This window comes from Microtus oregoni, unplaced genomic scaffold (genome assembly GCF_018167655.1).
Source record: "Microtus oregoni isolate MIOR12 unplaced genomic scaffold, Mior012 000077F_ref0000221, whole genome shotgun sequence".
Classification (NCBI taxonomy): Eukaryota; Metazoa; Chordata; class Mammalia; order Rodentia; family Cricetidae; genus Microtus; species Microtus oregoni.
The window spans coordinates 4,066,119-4,086,948 of NW_024544029.1; the positions used below are offsets into that span (position 1 = coordinate 4,066,119).

The 20,830-nt window shown below is 41.6% G+C and overlaps 2 protein-coding genes across 7 annotated transcripts in view; one reads left to right on the forward strand and one right to left on the reverse strand.

Moving 5' to 3' along the window:
- The window catches only part of Senp1 (SUMO specific peptidase 1), a 58,730-nt gene extending 51,726 nt beyond the window's left edge, over positions 1-7,004 (reverse strand). For 2 of the 6 annotated variants that reach the window (XM_041642741.1, XM_041642739.1), the window contains exons 1-3: positions 6,387-7,004; positions 1,639-1,686; positions 399-434 (exon numbers count right to left, since the gene is read on the reverse strand). In XM_041642741.1, the coding sequence (XP_041498675.1) occupies positions 399-434; positions 1,639-1,686; positions 6,387-6,438 (136 nt within the window). In that variant the 5' untranslated portion in view covers positions 6,439-7,004. The remainder of the gene's footprint in view (positions 1-398; positions 435-1,638; positions 1,687-6,386) is intronic. The other 4 variants (XM_041642742.1, XM_041642740.1, XM_041642743.1 and 1 more) reach the window with 3 other exon arrangements.
- A 1,327-nt stretch (positions 7,005-8,331) lies between these two features.
- Pfkm (phosphofructokinase, muscle) overlaps positions 8,332-20,830 on the forward strand; it is a 39,644-nt gene continuing 27,145 nt past the window's right edge. Inside the window, exons 1-2 of the mRNA XM_041642736.1 lie at positions 8,332-8,422; positions 8,988-9,110. Coding sequence (XP_041498670.1) covers positions 8,341-8,422; positions 8,988-9,110 — 205 coding nt within the window. The 5' untranslated portion in view covers positions 8,332-8,340. The remainder of the gene's footprint in view (positions 8,423-8,987; positions 9,111-20,830) is intronic.

Below are 20,830 nucleotides of genomic sequence, written 5' to 3' on the forward strand. Positions count from 1 at the left end.
CAAAACCTCCGTTCACAGCGGTTCATTTGTTGTCTTAACTCAAAAAGGTGCTTTAAAATTGAAGCCAGGAGCTGGGAAGATGGCTCAGTAGGCAGGCAGAAATGTTTGCTGTACAAGTGTGAGAACCTCACACTGAATCTCCAGCACCCATGTAAAAAACCAAGCAAGGCGGTGTTTACCTGTGACCCCAGCAATGTGTGGTAGAAACAGGCAGGTTCTAAAAGCTTACTGACCAGCAGTTAACCTAACAAAAACAGTAAGCTTCCAATTCAGTGAAAGTCCCTGTCTTAAAGGAATAAGGCAGACAGGATACTCAAAATCCTCTTTGGGCCTGTACATGCATTCCCATGGACAAGCATACCTACACAAACATGTGCATGTGCCCTCCCACAACATACCAGCCAATAAAAACTTCTTAATCCACTTGATTTTTTCTGTAAAAAAGTAGAATTTATTTGTATGACTCTTAGTAAGTATCTAAGTATCATCTCAACGGCTACAGTACTATGGCAGAATCTTACTTTAGAGACATTTTTACCATAAAAGGGCTGACATGGGAACAAATGAGAGCTATGAGAACTCTGACTTACACTGATAACAGCAATGAGAAAATAGAAACAAATAAGGAGGAGGGGGTAAACTATGAGAAAGAAGAAGAGTGCAGGGTGAGGGTGGTGGTGGTGGAGGTGGAAACGAAAATGTAGGAAGTAGGGCTGGAGAGATGGCTCAGCAGTTAAGAGCATTGCCAGCTCTTCCAAAGGTCCTGAGTTCAATTCCCAGCAACCACATGGTGGCTCACAACCATCTGTAATGAGATCTGGTGCCCTCTTCTGGCCTGTGGGCAGACATGCAGACAGAATATTGTACACATAATAAATAAATATTTTAAAAAATGTAGGAAGTAAAGAAAGGTTTAAGGTGAATTTAAAAGAAACATGGATGTAGCCATTCCAACTTATTCCTAATCTGACTGCTATTCCTGTCTGAACACTGAGCTCCTTTACAGAAAGAATGCAATTAACAAAACAGGGGACATGTTCTGAGTACAAAGTTTCAATATCACTAGCAACAGAAAACATAATATTTACCTTCCTCAAATTATTTATCCTACAGGAGGCAGTGTAACACAGTACTAAAGAACAGGGATTGAACTCTGCTAGATGGAGTATATGACCCCAAGCAGGTTTCTTAACCTGTATCTCACTTTCCTTGTTGATAAAATACATTATTGGTACAATCCTGTATATTTTGTATACACTATTAGATATCCTTCTAAGATGACTGAAACAATAGAAATGAATTAACGTATATTAAATACTTAGAGTAGATACATAGTAAGCATAACAAATACTGCTAGTGTGCATTTATTTTTTCAAAACAATGAATAAGAAAATGATCTTAAATGACTCTGTAAGCAATGTATTAACCAAAGGAAAATAATGCTGAGTGTGTCTATCTATCTATGTATCTATGTATCTACCTATCTATCAATCAGCATTTAGTTAGGACTAAGATCTTGTAATATTATTACTATGCACAAAGACACAAACATAGCAAATATTGGGAAACTCGCTCTTTCTCCCCAGCCTAACTAGTCAGTAACTAAGAGAACGAAAGGACTGCTTTAGTTAGTCTTACCCATTTCAGGTCTTTTCACATCACTGACTTTAGCAAAGATACAAAAACCTATAAAAGACAAAAATATAAATAAACCATAAAGCATCTAGTTTAAATATTATGTAACAGGAGCTTACACAGAAGTGGCATTGATGTCATTACTGGAGAAAAATGGCAAAGGCTATTGATTTGTTGAGAGAAAAGTGAAAAATAAATTCCAAACATTGCCGCAAACTACGCTGCATTAAACAGCAATTATAGGTAACCCAGAGAGTCACAGATCTTCAAAGCAGAAATGGAGTGAGCCAGCCCCACCCCGGAGACTGAATCTCATGTATAAAAATCATACAGCTAGCAACTGCAATGAAATTACAACTAGCAATTCTTCCTAATCCACTGCTTTTTCTATTACTTCATACTAAGACATTTTTCTAAGCAAGTGAATCTTTGTGATCCTAAGATTTCTCTTAAGATTTCTATAAATCTTATTAGCAGACAAACAAAATGACAAAAATTTACTGAGTACAATCAAGGAATACTTTCAGCTGTACAAAGCACTTTCTCTACCTCTCCCTCCAACATTATCCACCAAACTGTTAAAAAAAAAAAGCCCAAGAACCAGAGTTGGAACAGGTTCAGTGGTAAATCCTTACATAGCATGGACAAGGCCTTTTATTCAATCCTTAGTGCCAAACTAACCAACCAAACCAAATCAAACATGCTTAAACCAAAGCTCTTTTATCTACATAGAAGCTCCCCTCAAGAAGGAGATATGTTGCAAAGCATCTAGTATATGTCTTGTTGGGAACAGGCAAAAAGCACCTTGTCGTAAGTGTTGCCATTTTGACTTCAGATACCATTTTACCTGTAAGGTGAAATACAATTCGGGTTCCCAAGCCCTAGGGGAGCTGGGAACCTTCCAATAGTTGACCTATCTCCTCCCTAAACCATAGACAGTGTCATTATGCATCTTTAGTTCTCTAGAAACATGTGACTGTTCCCAAGAACAGATAAAACAAATGAATCTGATTGGTTGGACTGAAAGGCTTACATTGTATATCGGTTGATAATGATGGAACATTCAAAGAAGCCCCTAATCTTTGAATTCTGATTGGTGAAAAACTGTAACTTGGCAACAAATGTTTATGATTTTTATTCTTAAATACTTGCTTCAACTGGCATTCAGGGCTGTAGTTCAGTTCCTGGGTCTGTTCTGTGCCCTGGTCTATCAGTCTCCTTCCCTTTCCCACTTCTTTTGTGCTCCCCTGTCTTCTCGTAATTTCTTGTGTCTGCTTGAGTTGATTCAGAGCCTTGGATCACAACAGTCTAAAACTACAAGTGGGACTGAATTACACACACACACACACACACACACACACACTTCCTTACATAATTATCTAAGAAAGTTTAATTTAAATTAGAACAACAGTAATAAAAACAGAACAATCTGGGAAGCAGAGGCAGGTAGATCTATTTCTGTGAGTTTGAGGCCATCCTGGTCTACATGGTGAGTTCTAGGCCAGCTAGAGTTACATAGTAAAACACACACTGTGTGAATGTGTTCCTATGAATATCGTTTGTCTCGAAATATAGAATTTTCCATTTATTTTCTAAATACAGTTGACTATAACTGAAACTGCAGAAAGAGAAGTTACAAATAATGAATTTTCCCAGAAAAGGGTTGGGGTAGTTAAGAGTCTAACAGCTTGGAGCTACTTAATTAACATAACCACACATGCACACCCACTTTTAGGACCATGGTTAAAAAGATTGAGCATTAGCTGGGTGGTAGTGGCATGTGCCTTTAATCCCAGCACTTGGGAGGCAGGGGCAGGCAGATCTCTGTGAGTTCAAAGCCAGCCTGGTCTACAGAGCTAGTTCCAGGACAGGCCCCAAAGCTATAGAGGAACCCTGTCTCGAAAAAAATGCAAAAAAAAAAAACAAACCCAAAAAACAAAAAAAAACTGAGCACTAGATTAGCAAGTCCACAGTCATCCTGAATCCTCACAGTAGTCAAGAGACTGTGTGATGTCAACAGGCTTTCTTGATGGTCACAACAAAGAGCATACAAGGAAGGCTGCTTCAGTGAGCAGAGCACCTAGGCCTGCCAGGATTCCCCAGACGGCTTAAACCTTAGATTTAGTTTTCAACTATCTCTAAATGCTTAATGCAGCATAAAGCTTCTAATCATAATTTCTCCAGGCTATTCTCCCCTTTCTTTTTTTAAGAGGGTAGAATTCTTTCTTTTTTTAAAGATTATTTTATTTGTATGAGTATTTTGCCTGAATGTGTGTCTGTGTACCATGTGTGTGCCTAGTGCCTGTGGAGATCAGAAGAGGGTGTCAGAGCCCTGGAACTGGAGTTACTGATGGTTGTGAACCTGTGTGGAACCTGGCTCCCCTGGAAGCCAGAGCTCTTAACCACTGAGATATTCCTCTTGCCCTAGGGTAGAATTTTTTAGGATCCAGATTAAGGTGGGAAAGAAGAAGAGGAGGGGAAAAGGGGAGAGGGAGGGATGATGAAGAGGAGGAAAAGGAAGATGATGATAACTAACTTAATTCCAGAACTTGGAAGGTAGAAAGATTCCAAGTTTGAGGCCACTCTGGATTATAATACAGCAAAATGCTCTCTCAAAAGGAAAGAAGAAAGAATCTGGGATCCAGTAGAACAAGCCCAGTTAATTTCTTTTTCATAATGGGAAGGGAAGGAGAAAACAAGCTAGAAAGTCACTAATTCAGACAAGTTAAATGACTTGCATGAAATCACATAGATGGGGCAAAAGGAAGGCCCCATGAATCCCTCAGCAAGTGCACGTCTCAAGCATAGCACAGCTTCACATCTCTCAAACATCTTCATTCAGATTGGCCTAGAAAATTGAAACAGAACCTCCAGCTAGCTTTGGGTAATCCACCCTGACTTACACGTTCAGATGACTAAAGCCCCACATCCACACCTTAGCACAGACATATCTTATTTCTGTGTGTCTTTTTAGTACCTTCATTAGTAATGTGTTGCAAGAAGAGACTTAAAAAAACAGATAACAAACCTTAGATGTCTTCAAATTCTAACAAGGATGACATTTTTTTTCTTCCTTCCTTCCTTCCTTTCTTCTTGTTTTTTTGAGACAGGGTTTCTCTGTATAGCCTTGGCTGTCCTGTACTTGCTCTGTAGATCCGCCTGCCTCTGCCTCCCGAGAGCTAAGATCAAAGGTGTGTGCAACATAGGCAGAGGCAGGCCAATGTCTGTGAGGCCAGCGTGGTCTACAGAGTGAATTCCAGGATAACCAAGACTACACAGAGAAACCCTATCTCAGAAAAACAACAACAAAAGAAAATCATTCTAATAATTCATTGCTAGTGTGCATCCGTCATTTAATTAAGAATATTAAGAAGCAGCTAGTTATCAATGTGAATTAAGTTAGTAGCAGGGCACCAGTGACAGGGAAATCTGTGGGAAAAGAAAAGGTCTTGACTGCAACAGAATAGAAATTGACAAATCATTTGTAAGGCTGTACTGTTTGGAAGAGATGACTAAAAAATTTAATGATGAAGTTACCAGCAAACATATAGCACTGTACAACTAGCTGTATCCAGAGCCAGGCTGTGAAAACGGTGTGAGTAACCCTACTCTGGAGTTCTGGGATACAGCCAAGCACATGATACAGTTTACACCCATCATCCTCTGCTCTGGTCCCCACTAGAGTATTTCTATGTGCAATCTCTCCCCAATTAAACTGGTGCCGTAAACACCTTCATATTCTACAGTTGTAAGCAATTTTTACCTTCTTCCATACGGACACTAACTACACTAAGTGTAGGGTGCTGGGATACAAACACAAATAAGATGGTCTTTGCCACTTGGAAGTTCACAGGAAGTCAGGCGTGGTGGTGCACACCTTTAATCCCAGCACTCAGAAGGCAGAGGCAGGTGTGTTCACGGACACAGCAAAGATGGTGCAACTGGTAGGAGAAATATAAGTCAGTGAAAGAAAAAAATTACATCACGTTAGCCACAAGTGGCAGAACCTGTTTGTATTCTCATCCACTCCCTCTCTAGACTCAACAACAGCGAGCGACAGGATCGCCACTTCTGCAGTTGGGGTAATGAACTGAAATCAGGTAAAATGAATGAAGCAGTCTAAAAGGGACGGGGAGGGGGAGCAGGAAGGTTAAAGTCAATCATGAAGGTGTCACTGCCACCTAAAAGGCGGTGTAATCCACGTATCAGCCAAAGTCCTGAATACAAATGCTCTTTATGAAGAACATGTAGGAGCCGGGCAGTGGTGGCGCACGCCTTTAATCCCAGCACTCGGGAGGCAGAGACAGGCGGATCTCTGTGAGTTCGAGACCAGCCTGGTCTACAAGAGCTAGTTCCAGGACAGGCTCCAAAGCCACAGAGAAACCCTGTCTTGAAAAACCAAAAAAAAATAAATAAATAAATAAAAGAACATGTAGGCATGTATCTACTTCATCCAGAACTTCCGATTACAACGAAAACCTTAAGTCAAACAGTTGGCAGACTACAACAGACGGCCTAATTTTTACAAGAATCACCACCACTCCAGTACAGTAAGTGTGCCACATGAACTAAGTAATTTTAACAAGTGTGAGTTCAAAGTGATAAAGGAGCGAGTTATTGCCAACAAGATAACAGAAAAACTGTAGAGGTACTGATAAAACAGAAATCACCAAGCTCAAGACCAGGGAAACATAGCCCACAGCCAGAAAGATCACATTAGGGTATACGAAGAAAAGGTTCAAGCCAATTACCAAGAGGCGATGTGCCAGGTAAGAAAGCTGTGGCAGTTAAGGGGGGTTTCATAACCTGTGCAGAAGGGTCCAGACGTTTCTCTCTGGTGGTGGCACTAGCGATATCACTTCTCGGGGAAATACCACAGGGTACAAGAGTTGGAGAATTGTTTACGTGGGACACAGAAGGAGTCGAGAAGTATCATTCAGGTCTCCAGGAAGAAGAGAGGTGAAGCAGGTGGGATTGAAAGCTGAACTTCCTTGGTGAAAACAGCTCTCCCTTGGAGAGGACCCTGCTCTGGCGGGAAACTCCAGGAATCCCAAGCGGTCTTTTCTCAGTGGAAAAGTAGAGCTGGACGCTGAGATGGGCCTGCTGTGACCGCGGAGAGACAGCCTCTTCCGCGGGTCAGGCGATAGAGGCCTCAAAGGGCGGCCTCGGGAAGCCCGGCTACCAGCCCCGGGCCAGACAGCCGCCACCGGACAGCAAGGGGGAGTGGAGGTGGTCCCAGGGGGCGGGGCGGACGAAAAAGCACGGTCCCCACCGCGGTCCTCGCTTCCGCTCAGCCCCGCGGAGGCCGGCGGGCCCGGTCCGACAGAGCCTCCCGGCCCAGTCTCCCTCCATCCTCACCCCTCCCCCAGTTTCCCGCCGCCACTCACCGAACCGGAACCGGCTGCTAGGCAAAGGAGTTTCCGGCCGGGCGCGAAACGCAAAGCCCGGGAACCTTCGTGAACCGGAACCGTCTTTACAGCACCGGAAGATGGCTGGGCAGCTGCCGAAGAGGAAAGGGGGTGGGGCAAGAGGTCAAAGAGCAGAGTTACAGGCTCGTGGGACGCCTGCGCGAGGTGGCGAAGCCTGAGAAGCCAAAGGAGCGTTTGAGTGTAGTGTTAGTCTCCGGTGGCCCTCAGACCGGGCTTTTCCTCTTTCTCACACTTGGAATAGTGTTAGTGCGCCCGCCGTCCTTTGCTTTTCTCTGTCCCTCGGCTTCCTTACCCGCTGTCTTCTGGTTCCGTTCATTGATTTTTTTTTTTTTTTTTTTTTTTTTTTTTTGTTGGCTTACGCTCAGGTTTCCGTGGCCGTTTTTCACTGTGGTCTTACATTGTTGTGCCTTCCTTGTTAAATGAGAATTTGATATCTTAAGTCGATTTCAAACTGTATCTTCTGGAAATTAATGTGCTTCTTGTCATGCTTGAGGGATCACAGGAAGTGGGGGACAGGGGACGGGGACCAGAGACTGGAAAGAGAAACTTTGAGAACACCTTAGCTTAAGACTGACGACGTGCAGAACCTTCCATAACTGGAGGAATTTAAGACAGTGATTTCTAGTGAGGCTCGCCAGAGGTCTTAGACATGTAATTCAGGCCAGACTTTTTAAGCGAGAATAATGGAAAAGAAATAAGTTTGTTCATTCAAATTGTTTACCAGGCTCCCTTAGTTTAGTAGGCCTCTGGTTCAGACCCTACCTAGAAGCCTTGGAGAGGTGCTTCAGAATAAGTATTCTAGACCCAGTTGACTACCTGTTTGAATTGAGTCTTTTTTTTTTTTCGTCTGGTTTTTCGAGACAGGATTTCTCTGTAGCTTTGGAGCATGTCCTGGAACTAGCTCTTGTAGACTAGGCTGGTCTCGAACTCACAGAGTTCTGCCCTTCTCTGCCTCCTGAGTGCTGGGATTAAAGGCATGCGCCTCCAAGGCCCTGCTGAATTGAGTTTTAAAGTAGGGAAAACCTCTGGAAGCTCCAGCCTTTTCCATACTCTGAGCAGCTGGGAAAGGGAAGGAGGTGAACTTGTCCAGGGACCCCGACTTGGTGTATATATAAAAGTAGATTATTTATATCACCTTATATACTGATATTTTTATGTGGCCAAGTCCTAAAGCTTGGCAGTATTAAATCCACCTAGACCATGTCAATCTTGGACACTTTAATTATTCAAGAGATCTGTTTATCTGGATTAAACTCTTTATTTCTAGGAAATAGCCATGCATAAAGACGAATTTCAACTGCAATTTTTCATGTGCGTGATTCAGTCTCGCCAAGTAGTCACGACTGCTCAGAGCACAGGTACCGTTAATTATGCTGCATTGGCAAGAGATGAGCTTTCTCTGAGCTTCCTGTATAATTACAGGCCTAAGGGGTCAACTATTTCTATTTCTATTCCTTGTTTGAAAACCATTTGTCACTGTTATATCTTTAGATGTTATACTTGCCCCAGGCAAATGAGGAAGACTTGGGCGTTGAGCGAGAACAAGATTTATGGAACATGGGATGGGCATTGATTTCTATTTAATTTATGGATTATTGTAATGTGTCTAGGCTCATTTGTGGGAATTCTTATTGTTACTCTTATAGGCACCCCCAAATATGTAAGTCAAGGCCCAAAGAAAAGTGATTTTCTATTCTAATCTTCAGTAATGAGTTCTGCTTTGCCTCTGTTATTATCAAAGGAATAGAATCTTTGAAAGGTAAACTAGTTATTGAGAACAACCATCACTTCTTTTAATCTTTTCCACTGTATTTATGGAAAGGAAGTTTTCAATAGTTAAGTCTTTTAGGCAAAATGTAAGTGTAGGGTGCAGCCCCTCTCTGAGTCCCACCCTGAGGGTGACCTACAGCTTTTGCTTCTCAGCTGGAGAAGCTTCAACTTCCAACATGATCATACCAAAGCCACAATCAGAGACAGATCTTTTGAAGAGACCAGAAACTGTGGATGATCCAAACACCGTGGGACATATACCTATTCTTGAAACTGGTGAGGCATGCGTGTAAGCAATGGGGAATGGGTGTGAAAATAAGTATTGGAAAGCAAAAAGGTTACTTATAGCATTATGAGTCACCATTTAAATGTAAGACACAGGGAGAAAGTGTTTGGAGAGAGGGGATGAAAGAGAAAAGGCGGTCGGAAGAATAGTTACTTGTATGAGCAATCCTTAGTTCATTTCCACAATATTTATATGTGGTTTGTTTGCTGTTGCTGTAACAAAACACCCAATGCTGAATAATGTATAAAACAAAGATTTTATTCACGGCAGAGAAAACTGGAAGCCCACAAGTGGGCAACCCCTTTTGCTTGGCCTCTGTCTTAAGATTCCCTTGGATGAACTACATCATAGCAGGAACATAAGCAAGGAGAGATCACACAGTGAAACAGAAAGCCAAACAGTGGGGGAGGGGCCAGTTTATTTTATAACAGCTTCTTTCCACAAGAATCTCATTGATTCCTTCCCAGCTCAGCACCTCCAATAACCTGATTACCTACCACCAGACCCCATTCTCAAAGTTTCACCTGTTCCTAACATTACCGCGTGGAATACCACATTTTCAACACATGGAACCTTGAGAGATACACTCAAACTATTTCCAAGATAAGTCATTTGGCTCCCACGTTACTATAAACTATTTAATCTGACTTCCTTATTGAGTAAACTTGATATATAAAAAACATGGAATGTCTTCAGGCAATGGTGGTGTATGCCTTTAATCCCAGCAGTGAAGGGCAAAGGCAAGCGGATCTCTATGAGTTCAAGGCCAGCCTGGTCTACAGAGTGAGTTTGCGGACAGCCAGGGCTACACAGGGAAACACTGTCTCAAAAAAAAAAAAAAAAGTAAGCCGGGCGGTGGTGGTGCACGCCTTTAATCCCAGCACTAGGGAGGCAGAGGCAGGCGGATCTCTGTGAGTTCAAGGCCAGCCTGGTCTACAAGAGCTAGTTCCAGGACAGGAACCAAAAGCTACGGAGAAACCCTGTCTCGAAAAAAAAAAAAAAGTGAAACTTCAACTAATGGATTAAATTAAGGAGTTATTATTATGTTACAAAATGATTCCAAAGACTTGTAAATTTTACCCTGGGAAAACTTGAATAACAGATTCCTCTGCTCTATTTTAATAAAGATTCAGCTCACCAATACTTCATATTAAATTTTAGAAACACATCTATATGTCTCGCCTCCTAATATATCTATATTGGAGCCAGTTCACTGAAAATACTTCTTTAGTTTCCACTGTGTGCCAGGGACATACTAGAAATAATAAGTTATAAAATGTGCTCTGTTGTTCCATTGCTGTGACAAAATGCGCTCGCCTGATAGCTTAAGGAAGGAAAGATGCTTCTACTCACAGTTTCAGAGGTTCCGTCCATTTTACTGGGTGGGGGGCATGTCGGGAGAGTTCACGTCAGAGTGCCTGGACATTGAGAGTGGAGCCTATGCTTCTGCACCCTCCGTCTCTCCTCTCTCTTACTATTTCCGGGATTCCAGCCTATTTGATGGTGCCAGCTGCACACAGGACCAGCTTTCCCTTCTTAGCTAATACTCTCTGCAAGTCCCCTCACAGACATGACCAGAGGTGTGTTTACTAATTACCTGTATATGTACCTAATCCAATTAACCTGCCAAACAAGAGTTTTTAAATTAGTTTGTAAAGTTAGAGTATAAAATAATGCATTTCATTGTGGCATTTGTGCTAATCAAGACTGACTCCACCCATCTATATGTGTAAAGTTGTAGGTGGAAGGAGAGAGATACATAATGACTTATCATTATCCTAATAGTTACAATTCAGAAATGTTTTTTAAAATTATTTAGCTAAATAACTTTCATATATTTCCAGAAGGAATTCAGGGATAAAAAGTTTTTCTTAGGAAATTAAAAATTGGGAGATGGTTCATCAGTTAAGAGCTGGGCTACTCTTCCAGAAGATCCTGGTTTGACTCCCAGAGTCCACATGGTAGCGCACAGCAATCTGTAACTACAGTCCCTGGAGATCTGATGCTCTCTTCTGGCCTCCATGGACACTGCATGCACATGGTGCACACATACATGAAGACAAAACACATAAAAGTGAAATAAAATTTAAAATAGAAGTTGACAATTGAATTAACTATTCCAGGACTGGGCAATAGATAACAATATATTTGTTCATACTTTTTGAGGATGTGCTAGTGAGCTCATTTTATTGACTCAGTAGGAGATGAGAAAATTAACTAGATGTTTTCCATATTCCTCGGGAGCTGATGTTCCAGGAAAGGCAATATATGAGATTGCATAAGAATTAAGAAGTTTGTGATGCTGGTTCAAAATGTTCAATTTCTATCTCTCTTCTTCTTCTTCTTCTTCTTCTTCTTCTTCTTCTTCTTCTTCTTCTTCTTCTGTTTTGTTTTTTGAAACAGGGTTTCTCTGTTGCTTTGGAGCCTGTCCTGGAACTAGCTCTTGTAGACCAGGCTGGCCTTGAATTTACAGAGATCCGCCTGCCTCTGCCTCCCAAGTGCAGGGAGATTAAAGGTGTGCACCACCACTGCCCAGCAAATTTCTAAAGAGCTCATAGAGATGTAGATATGAGTGGTGCCAGGTGAGCACTTAGGCTGTCTGGATAGGTCTAGCATGGATGCAGGGGCCATTATCTTATATGATCTCAAACCTATGCTGTCTTCTTAGTATATCTAGCATAGCAAGACTCATGAAAAATGCCTTATATTCAAGAATATTTACTTATTCAAGTACTTGGGATACCTGTTTGGCAACTGTGGGTGTTCCTTTAATCTGATTTGCTCAGCCCGTACAGTTGGCAGCTGCTTTCTACCAGTGAGCATGTGCAGGTTGTTTCCTAGTCGCCCCAGCTTTCCCACGTTTGCCATTCTCGTCTGCTCTGTACCGAATACTCACCTCAGATCTCCTTTGCCCTGATGACTAATTTGGACTTGATTCTCCGGTTTCCACTAACCATTATCTTGTGGACAAAATTATGATGTTCAGCTTCTCCATTTGAACTCTGAAGCCTCAAGTAAGAGCCACTCGTAATCTTTTCAGCTTTCTTCTAAGAGAAAGGAAATTGATTATCTTCCAGCCTGAGTGGGGCCTCTCTGCATCCTCTCTTGATTTCTTCCATCTTTCCTTCCATTTTATTATCTCTTCTTCCTATCTATTTACATACCTTTTTTATTTCTTTACCTACTAAGAAAGTTTGTTGAACACACACTATGTCAGGCACTGGTAAACAAAACGTGCATGTCCTTCATGGTTACAGAATCAGAGCGGTGTGGATTCAGGGAAGGAAAGCAATACACAAACTGAGCGTGTAAAGCAGGGACTAACTCAGAACGGTCAGAGGAATGACTGCATTAGCCAGCTAAAGCAGAGAAGCATTTTCCAGAAAGCACAGTTGAATCTGGGAGGAGATTGGCTCAGTGGAAAGGTAGTGTGGTCCAGTAAGACCTGAGTGCCAGGGAGAACAAGAACAAGATCCCATGGTGCCTTCTAGATCCTGTTAACGCTTTTGCACTATGGGAAAACAACCGAATAACAACAACAACAACAAAAAAATTTCACCATAAATTCATTTCGTTAACAGATACAGGTTAGTGGGGTGCTCTGTTCTGTTTTGTTTTATGGTGCTGGATAAGTAAACCCAGAGACTCATGCGTGCTAGGCAAGCACTCTACCATTGAGCTACATCCCCAGCCCTCATATTTGCTTCTTAAAATGATCTTCAATCTCTTGGTAGATGATGGTTTAAAGGGAAACAAAAGCAGGATCCTGCCTTAGGTGGCTGCCACGCCCTTGCTCTGTTCTTTGCATACAGGGTATTGATAAAAGAGTTGTCATCAAATGACATAACCTAAGTGAACCCAGAACTATGAACACACAGATGTGTGCAGACCATGACCTACTGTCCTACTGCTGCCTCTGCTTTCCTGATGAAAAGAAAAAGTGATAGACACTGCTCACAAAGTGCTCTAGTCCTTGTTCTGAGTGCAGCCACATAGGGAGATGATGCTCTCTAATCTCCAGGAAAACAGCATCTGCTTGCTTCATACTTGTTAGAGGAGCAGCCATAGCTGCTGTTTCTCCAGCTCTTTGCCCATCAGTATAAATACTGTGTCCTGGGGAGTGATGAGGCTGGTGTGTGTGTGTGTATGTTTCTGAAATACAGAACTCAACTACCAACCAACACAAGATACGTGGTCCTGCACTGAGGCACCTCAAGGAACATGACCCATGGGTCACATAGGCCTCTCTTTAGCTTTTGTAAAGAATGGCAGGTAATAATTCCAAATACCCAAGATGCCACTAGACATCCCACATGCACAAGAGTCCCCACAGCGAAGAGCCATGTGCCCTGTGCTGAGACTGAATAATCTTGGCCATCTCTCAGTTATTTCCTACAGTTTTTCTGATTGTTAGGAGAAGTCACACTAGAAGTTTCTTTTTGAATGTTTAGAAGTTGTTGAAGTTCTTTCAGGAGGTGTGAGTGACACTGCTCCTTTCTGTGTGTTAGGACCCCACCACAGTTGTCCCACTCACGCATGTGAGACTTCTCACTGGAAGAGAAACTCCAAAGAACACGAAAGTGCATTCTACTATAAAAACTGATCCCAGTTCATTAGTTTTTAGTCTGTATTCTTACGATGGTGTTTCTATAAATAACCAATGTTCTTCATCATAAAAGTATACATAGTATTTTTTTATCATAGCTTAATTCTGGTTGTATCTCAGTTTCTTTCTGGACAACTTACCCAGTAGAATATTCAGAATTGTGTGATGTACTGGATGGTATCTGGTATCTAGTTCAAATGCACTGTGATGTCTTTTTTTCTTTTTCTTTTTTGTTTTTGTTTGTTTGCTTGCTTTGAGATAGGGTCTCTCAAGATAGCTCTGGCTGTTTGGGAACTCACTGTGAAGATCAGGCTGATCTTAGACTCATAGAGATTTGCTTGTCTCTGTCTCCTGAGTGCTGGTATTAAAGGCGTGCACTACCATGCCCAACCATTGTATGTGTTCATCATACATATCTTTTTGTGGACCGCCTTGGCGGGTTACTCAGTCTAGGGTTGTAACCCACCTGGCAGGTCAGTAACTCTAGGGTCCCAGAGAGGCGCTATCTGAAAGATATGGGCGGGAGAGAGGAAGAAGGCCATGCTAGGTTTGTCAGAGCCTCCGTTTATTACGTCATGGTTGCAGCTTATATAGGATGAGGAATTTGGGGGGGGGGCAGGGCATGACCAGAGCAGGAAGGGATCTTGTAGCATGGTCCAAGCCGGTCACAAGGTTGCCGACCAGGAGGTTACGATTGGTCAGGTCACTATTCCTCGGTCAGGAAGTCACAAGTTGACACTCCTAGTTCTCTAGATAATTGGAGTGTGGGGCGGATTCCGCTAACATATAGCTCTCTATTAACAGATAATTGGGTGTGGGGTAGGCTCTGCCAATAAAACAATTGTTAGGGTGTAGAGCCTCTGCAAACTCCTCAGGGTGATGGTTCCCATAATGATTTTTGGGGGAAATGGCTCCTGACATCTTTTGGTATGCTCGTGCCTGCTGTCTCACCAAGACTTCTATATCTGTCTAGTTGCTCCCCCAGCTTCCACTCTTACCCTTGCCTAAATCAAAAGTATCCAGGTTCTATTAGATTAGTAAAGTGTGTTGTATTTTAAAAGTCTCATACAAGTTGTCTTACAATTATGGTCGATTTCCCAAAACTCCAGCCTTTGACAAACAGGGAATCTGGAAGTATCCTCAGTGGTGTCTACCTATGTGCTGTGATCTTTGTCCTCTTCTTACTTCTTGCCTTGCAAGAGCCCAGAATCTTGTGTGAAAAGGTCCATCTTGTGACCATGAAAATTAAACTTCACTCCACAGAGGGCAGTGCCGAGAAATCTCCATTGAGTTGACTCCCCTGCGGCCTTTATTTTTTGCGTCCTAGATTATTTGTTTTTATCTTCAGGCTTCCTGTTACATGAGGGAAAATGTGATTATTTTTTTCTTTTTTTCCCCCGAGACAGTGTCTGTGTAACAGCCTAGCTGTCCTAGAACTAGCTCTGTAGACCAGGCTGGCCTTGAACTCACAGAGATCTGCCTGCCTCTGCCTTCTGAGTGCTGGGATTAAAAGCGTGCGCCACCACTGCCTGGCGATTATTCATTTAAGCTGCAAGAAACACAAAAGCAGAAACCAAGAGAGCTTTGTGGGTCAGGCTCTAGTCTGACAGACCACCCCGCTGCCCACTGCATGTAAATACTCATCTGTGCCTAAGACTTCACTGGTAAGCAGCTTGCCTAGATGACCAGCGACTCTAATGACTACTCATGGCTGAGTGGGAAACGGAAGAGTGTCCAAAGGATGATGCTCTCCCTGCTACTTCCTGTTACAGCTTCTCTGTGGAAGAGAAGCCCTCACTCATGCCCTCCCCATCATCTGACACAGCATTATTCATGCCACTACTGCCCTCCTGGTCTTTTGACAAGTGAACTCACATACAGGTAGCTTGTATTGACCAAGATGCAAACATTGTAGGTGTAGTCAATGTGTAGAGGATTAATATTGCCTGTGGCTCTACTTCTCTTTAAGAAAGTACTCTTGCTTTCTTCATCAGAGACAAGAGATTCCATCTATATGCTGTTATAAGAATCCAAAAACCAGCCAGGCGGTGCAGGTGCATGCTTTTAATTCTAGCACTTGGGAGACAGAGGCAGGCCGATCTCTGTGAGTTTGAGGCCAGCCTGATATATAGAACGAGTTCCAGGACAGGCTTCAGAGCTAAACAGAGAAAAACTGTCTTGAAATACCCCCCTCACACACACACACAAAATCCACAAACCCAGACTCTATTAAAGAAAACTTAGTGGGGATTCTGGCTCTCTGAAGACTGCCTTGATCTCAACAAGTCAAGATAGAACATTCCAGAATCAGTTTCACAGAACTTGAATTTTCATGGCTCTAAAATTCTTAGGACTTGACCTAGTCAGGATTACTATTGCTGTGGTAAAACACCATGACCAAAAGCAACTTGGGGAGGAAAGGGTTCATTTCATTTTATACTTCCCAATCCCAGTCCGTCAGGGAAGGAACCCAGGCAGGGACTGAAGCAGAAACCACGGAGGAATGCTGTTTACTGGCTTGCTCAGTTTGCTCAGCTTGCTTTTGTGAACCACCAGGGGGCGGCACCACCTCGAATGGGCCCGGCCCTCCCACCTCAGTAAGAGAATGCCCCACAGGCTTGCCTACAGTCCTGTCTGATATTTTCTTACTTGTGGTACCCTCTTCTCAGATACTTGAGTTTGAGGGGGTGTTTTCTTTTGTTTTGCTTTTTAAGGCAGGGTTTCTCCACATTTCAGCCTGTGGGTTCCATTCACCAATGTTCTGCTCTCAGGGATGTTTCTCAAGCTCCAGTCAGATGGAGCCAGAACATACACCATAATTTCTAGAACTACTTAGATCCAAACATTGTCTCCATCACCAGTCCACCAACAATTTATGAATTCAAACTTTGATTCACTAAGTAAATCAAGAATAGCTAACTAAAGTGTATTTGACAAATTCAGAGATAATACTCCATTATTTATCCTCTCTTTGTGAGTCCAAAGTTTTGTACCTAATCTACTTTCTATCATAACTAAGGAAAACTGTAACCATAACTATCTAGTCTTCAACCCCATCAGAGATCCCAGAATGATATACTATTACCTGAGTAAATAGGAAGTTCAGAGCAAACAACTTCCAACACTATAGAAACAATAGGGACATCTGGCTATCTGGACAATCACCCCAAAGTTCCTCTGCAACATTGGAGCATCTATCTTCAGCATATAGGTCTAGTATATCTGACAGACCTTTCTTTGAAGCAGGAAATTTTGAAGGACTATTCTACCTTGTCTTGGCAAAGTTCAGCCATTTTCTTCTTTTGTGTCCAACTTGTCCAATTTGGACAGCATACTATCAGCAGTTGAGGCAAGGGCAGGTTTTTGACCAGTGGCTAACTTTGCCACAATAAAAACAAACTCCATATAGAGGTTCTTTGATGCCCATCATCCTTTTTTGAAGTAAATTGGTGCTGCCAGGAGCAGATGTGTCTCACTGTCATAAAAATTAAAAATTTAAATGCCATATTCTGTAGGTCTCTGAAATGTTTGATGATCATATATCTATTTAAAATATCTCTGACATTGAAAACACACCTAATATAAGTTTGACTATTATAGATAACTAACTACTAACCTGTCTTTCTTTATTATCCTAAATATCTTTCAAAGACTAAAACTTTACATTTTAAAATGAGCTGCATAGGTACAATATTGTAAAAAATAGAAACATAGGCCGGGCGATGGTGGCGCACGCCTTTAATCCCAGCACTCGGGAGGCAGAGGCAGGCGGATCTCTGTGAGTTCGAGACCAGCCTGGTCTACAGAGCTAGTTCCAGGACAGGCTCCAAAGCCACAGAGAAACCCTGTCTCGAAAAACCAAAAAAAAAAAAAAAAATAGAAACATATATACACTATAATAAAAATAACCTTAAATTTGTATTGATATTCAAATATTCATACCAATGTAAAATATTTGAGACTAGAAGTTGCTTTGATAGTTTAAAAGTACACTCAATAATCTACCCTTTTATCCTATCATTCCTATACCCCCTTTTTCTTTTCAGAACAAGATCCCTGAATCTAATCTCCTTTGCTTTGTTTCCTCCTTGACTGTGACCAATAACAACTTGTAACCAACCCCCCAAAACAATGATCAAAAAACACCCACCCCATCTTTTGAGAATGTGGGCATCATGTTCTTAAAATTACTTTCTGCTGTCTGAGGGTAATGGCATCTTTAGGGGACCCTGAAAAATTGAGATAAAGATGATGTCCTGGGAGAACAAGCTGTTGTTCAGTCTTGGTGTGATGGGAAAGTTCTAGACTTATCTGAAGTCCTGGCTGGGGTAATCTATGTCTGGACCATCTTAGCTAACTTCCTTGAAATTGTTTGAACAAACTGTAGTCAAAAGCTGATCTTTGGGTAGCATTTGTCAGTTTAGCGGTGTTATCACAATCCAGGTGGAATTGTCGTTGTGGGCCCCATCATCCTTTTGGAGACTTCAAAGGCTGTTGTTAAGAATGGTCATTGTCACTGCAGAAAACCTGAACATTTAAAAGTCATATGCAACAGATCTCAGAGAGGTTAAAGGACCACAATCTACTAAATACACCTGGGGTACATAAACTTAGTTCCTAATTACCCATTTCAGATTCAAGCCCAAAATAATGTAGAGGGAGCTAGATGAAGCCTATTTCTAGAATTAGTTAGTATTTTATATGACCATTAGTATCACAACAGATATATATATATATATATATATATATATATATAATGTTAATCTTATAAATTTTTAGATAATATTTGTATTTTAAGAAAAGCTTTATAGCTGGGTGGTGCACATCTTTAATCCCAGCACTTGGGAGGCAGAGGCAGGCAGATTGCTGTGAGTTCGAGGCCAGCCTGTTCTACAAGAGCTAGTTCCAGGACAGGCTCCAAAACTACAGAGAAACTCTGTCTCGAAAAACCAAAAAAAAAAAAAAAAAGAAAAGAAAAGAAAAGTTTTAGGCTGGAGAGATGGTTCAGAGGTTAAGTGCACTGGCTGCTCTTCCAGAGGTCCTGAGTTCAATTCTCAGCAACCACATGGTGTCTTACAACTATCTATAATGAGACCTGGTGCCCTCTTCTGGTGTGTAGGCATAAATACAGGCAAAACACTGTATACATAATAAATAAATCTTTTCAAAAATTATGAAAAAAGAGAAAAGACTTTTAAAGAGTCAAAATAAAACCAAAGGAATATGAAATCAATGACAAAGCTGGGCGATGGTGGCACATGCCTTTAATCCCAGCACTTGGGAGGCAGAGGCAGGCGGATCTCTGTGAGTTCGAGACTAGCCTGGTCTACAAGAGCTAGTTCCAGGACAGGCTCCAAAGCCACAGAGAAACCCTGTCTCGAAAAACCAAAAAAAACAAAAAAATCAATGACAATAGAATAGTCACTTAATTTTGTCTTTTGTCCCATATCAGGTAGCTGTTTTTACATGAAATAGAGATTTTGGATTTTCCTTTAACATGCACGCTTGGGTTTAGGGAAGGAAAGAGCCGTGCTCCAACTCCAAAGCCAGCTTTAATTTTTAATTGATCTATGACTACAAAAGACCATTTGCATTATAAGTCTATAGAGAACATCAGAAGAAAACATTTGGGAAGATTTATGAAATTTTATCCAGTTGGAAATGTGTTATGCCATTAAACTAATTTACTTTTTTCTTGGGACATTTTCTCTGGATGATTTGTCCTTCTTCTTCAGATATCTTCTTTGCCCAGTGGTCTTCATATTCTTTAGTTGGATGGGTCTATTCTCCTGGAAAGACAAAACCAAAACCCTTCTCAAACCCTAATTTTGGGGAGTTTCCTTTTTGGCAGGTTATGTCTTATCAGATGAAAGACAAATGAAAGATATTTGTTAGTCTTATAAGTTAATTTAGATGGATTTGCCATGCTGTTTGATGAACTATAACCTCTCCTAATCAAGAGTTCTCTCCTGTTTGAATCTAACCTTATCAATCTTGATGACAGCCATAGCTTTTCTTCTCCTGTGAAAACAAAAGCAAAACCTCTTCCCAATGTAACACATTTCCTGGTTTCCATTCTGAGGTTAACACATCTGTGAAGCATATAGGCTGATTTAATTCAGCAGTTTTTTTCTACTATCTAATGTCTCTAAAACAGCTGTTATTCCTTTTTCATTAGCATTCAAAAAAATTATTTTTTGAGACAGGGTTTCTCTGTATAGCTTTGGAACCTGTCCTGGAATGTACTCTGTAAACCAACTGGCCTCAGATTCACAGAGATCCACCTGTCTGTGCCTCCTGAGTGCTGGAATTAAAGGTGTGTGCCATCATTGCCCAGCAGCATTCAAAACATCTTAAGTTAATAGAGCATTGTGTAATCTATCTCTTTATTATTAAGCATATCTTTTAAAAAAAAGATTTATTTATTTATTAACTATACAGTGGCTTGCCTGCTTGTGAGCCAGAAGAGGGAACCAGATCTCATTACAGGTGGTTGTGAGCCACCATGTGGTTGCTGGTAATTGAACTCAGGATCAGTGCTCTTAACCTCTGAGCCATCTCTCCAGCCCATTATAAGCATATCTTTTAAAGTGCAATTAGGTCTTAAGAGAAAGATCCACAACTTTCTGGGAGAGTTAGAAGTATGAGCTGAAGCCACTGGTAGTAGCGCTGCTATTTGGCGCCATCTTAGGCCCCACTTTGGGTGCCAAATACTGTGGCTATTTTTATTGTTCTATTAATAAATAAAACTTGGGAGTCAGATATTAGGCTTTAAATCTGATAGATTCAGAAAGTGAAGGAGGAATGATCGGCTGACTGTCCTCTTCACCTTCCCAGATTGAAAAGGCCTGATCTTTCCAAGCCCCTCTTTATTCCTCCCTGTGTCTATCTTCATCTGGGTCCAGCAGAAAACTCTATGGTCTATTTCAGCCAGCTGAACATGAACTTTGTCCTCTGAATCAAGATTTAACTCTATTGAGGGTCTCAGAGCAACAATACAAACAAATCTCCTGTAACATCTCAGTCTTGCCATTATTTGGTATTATCTTTTCTTATCCGAGTCATTTGAAAGCCATTTTTCTCACAGTTCCTGGTGATAGAACA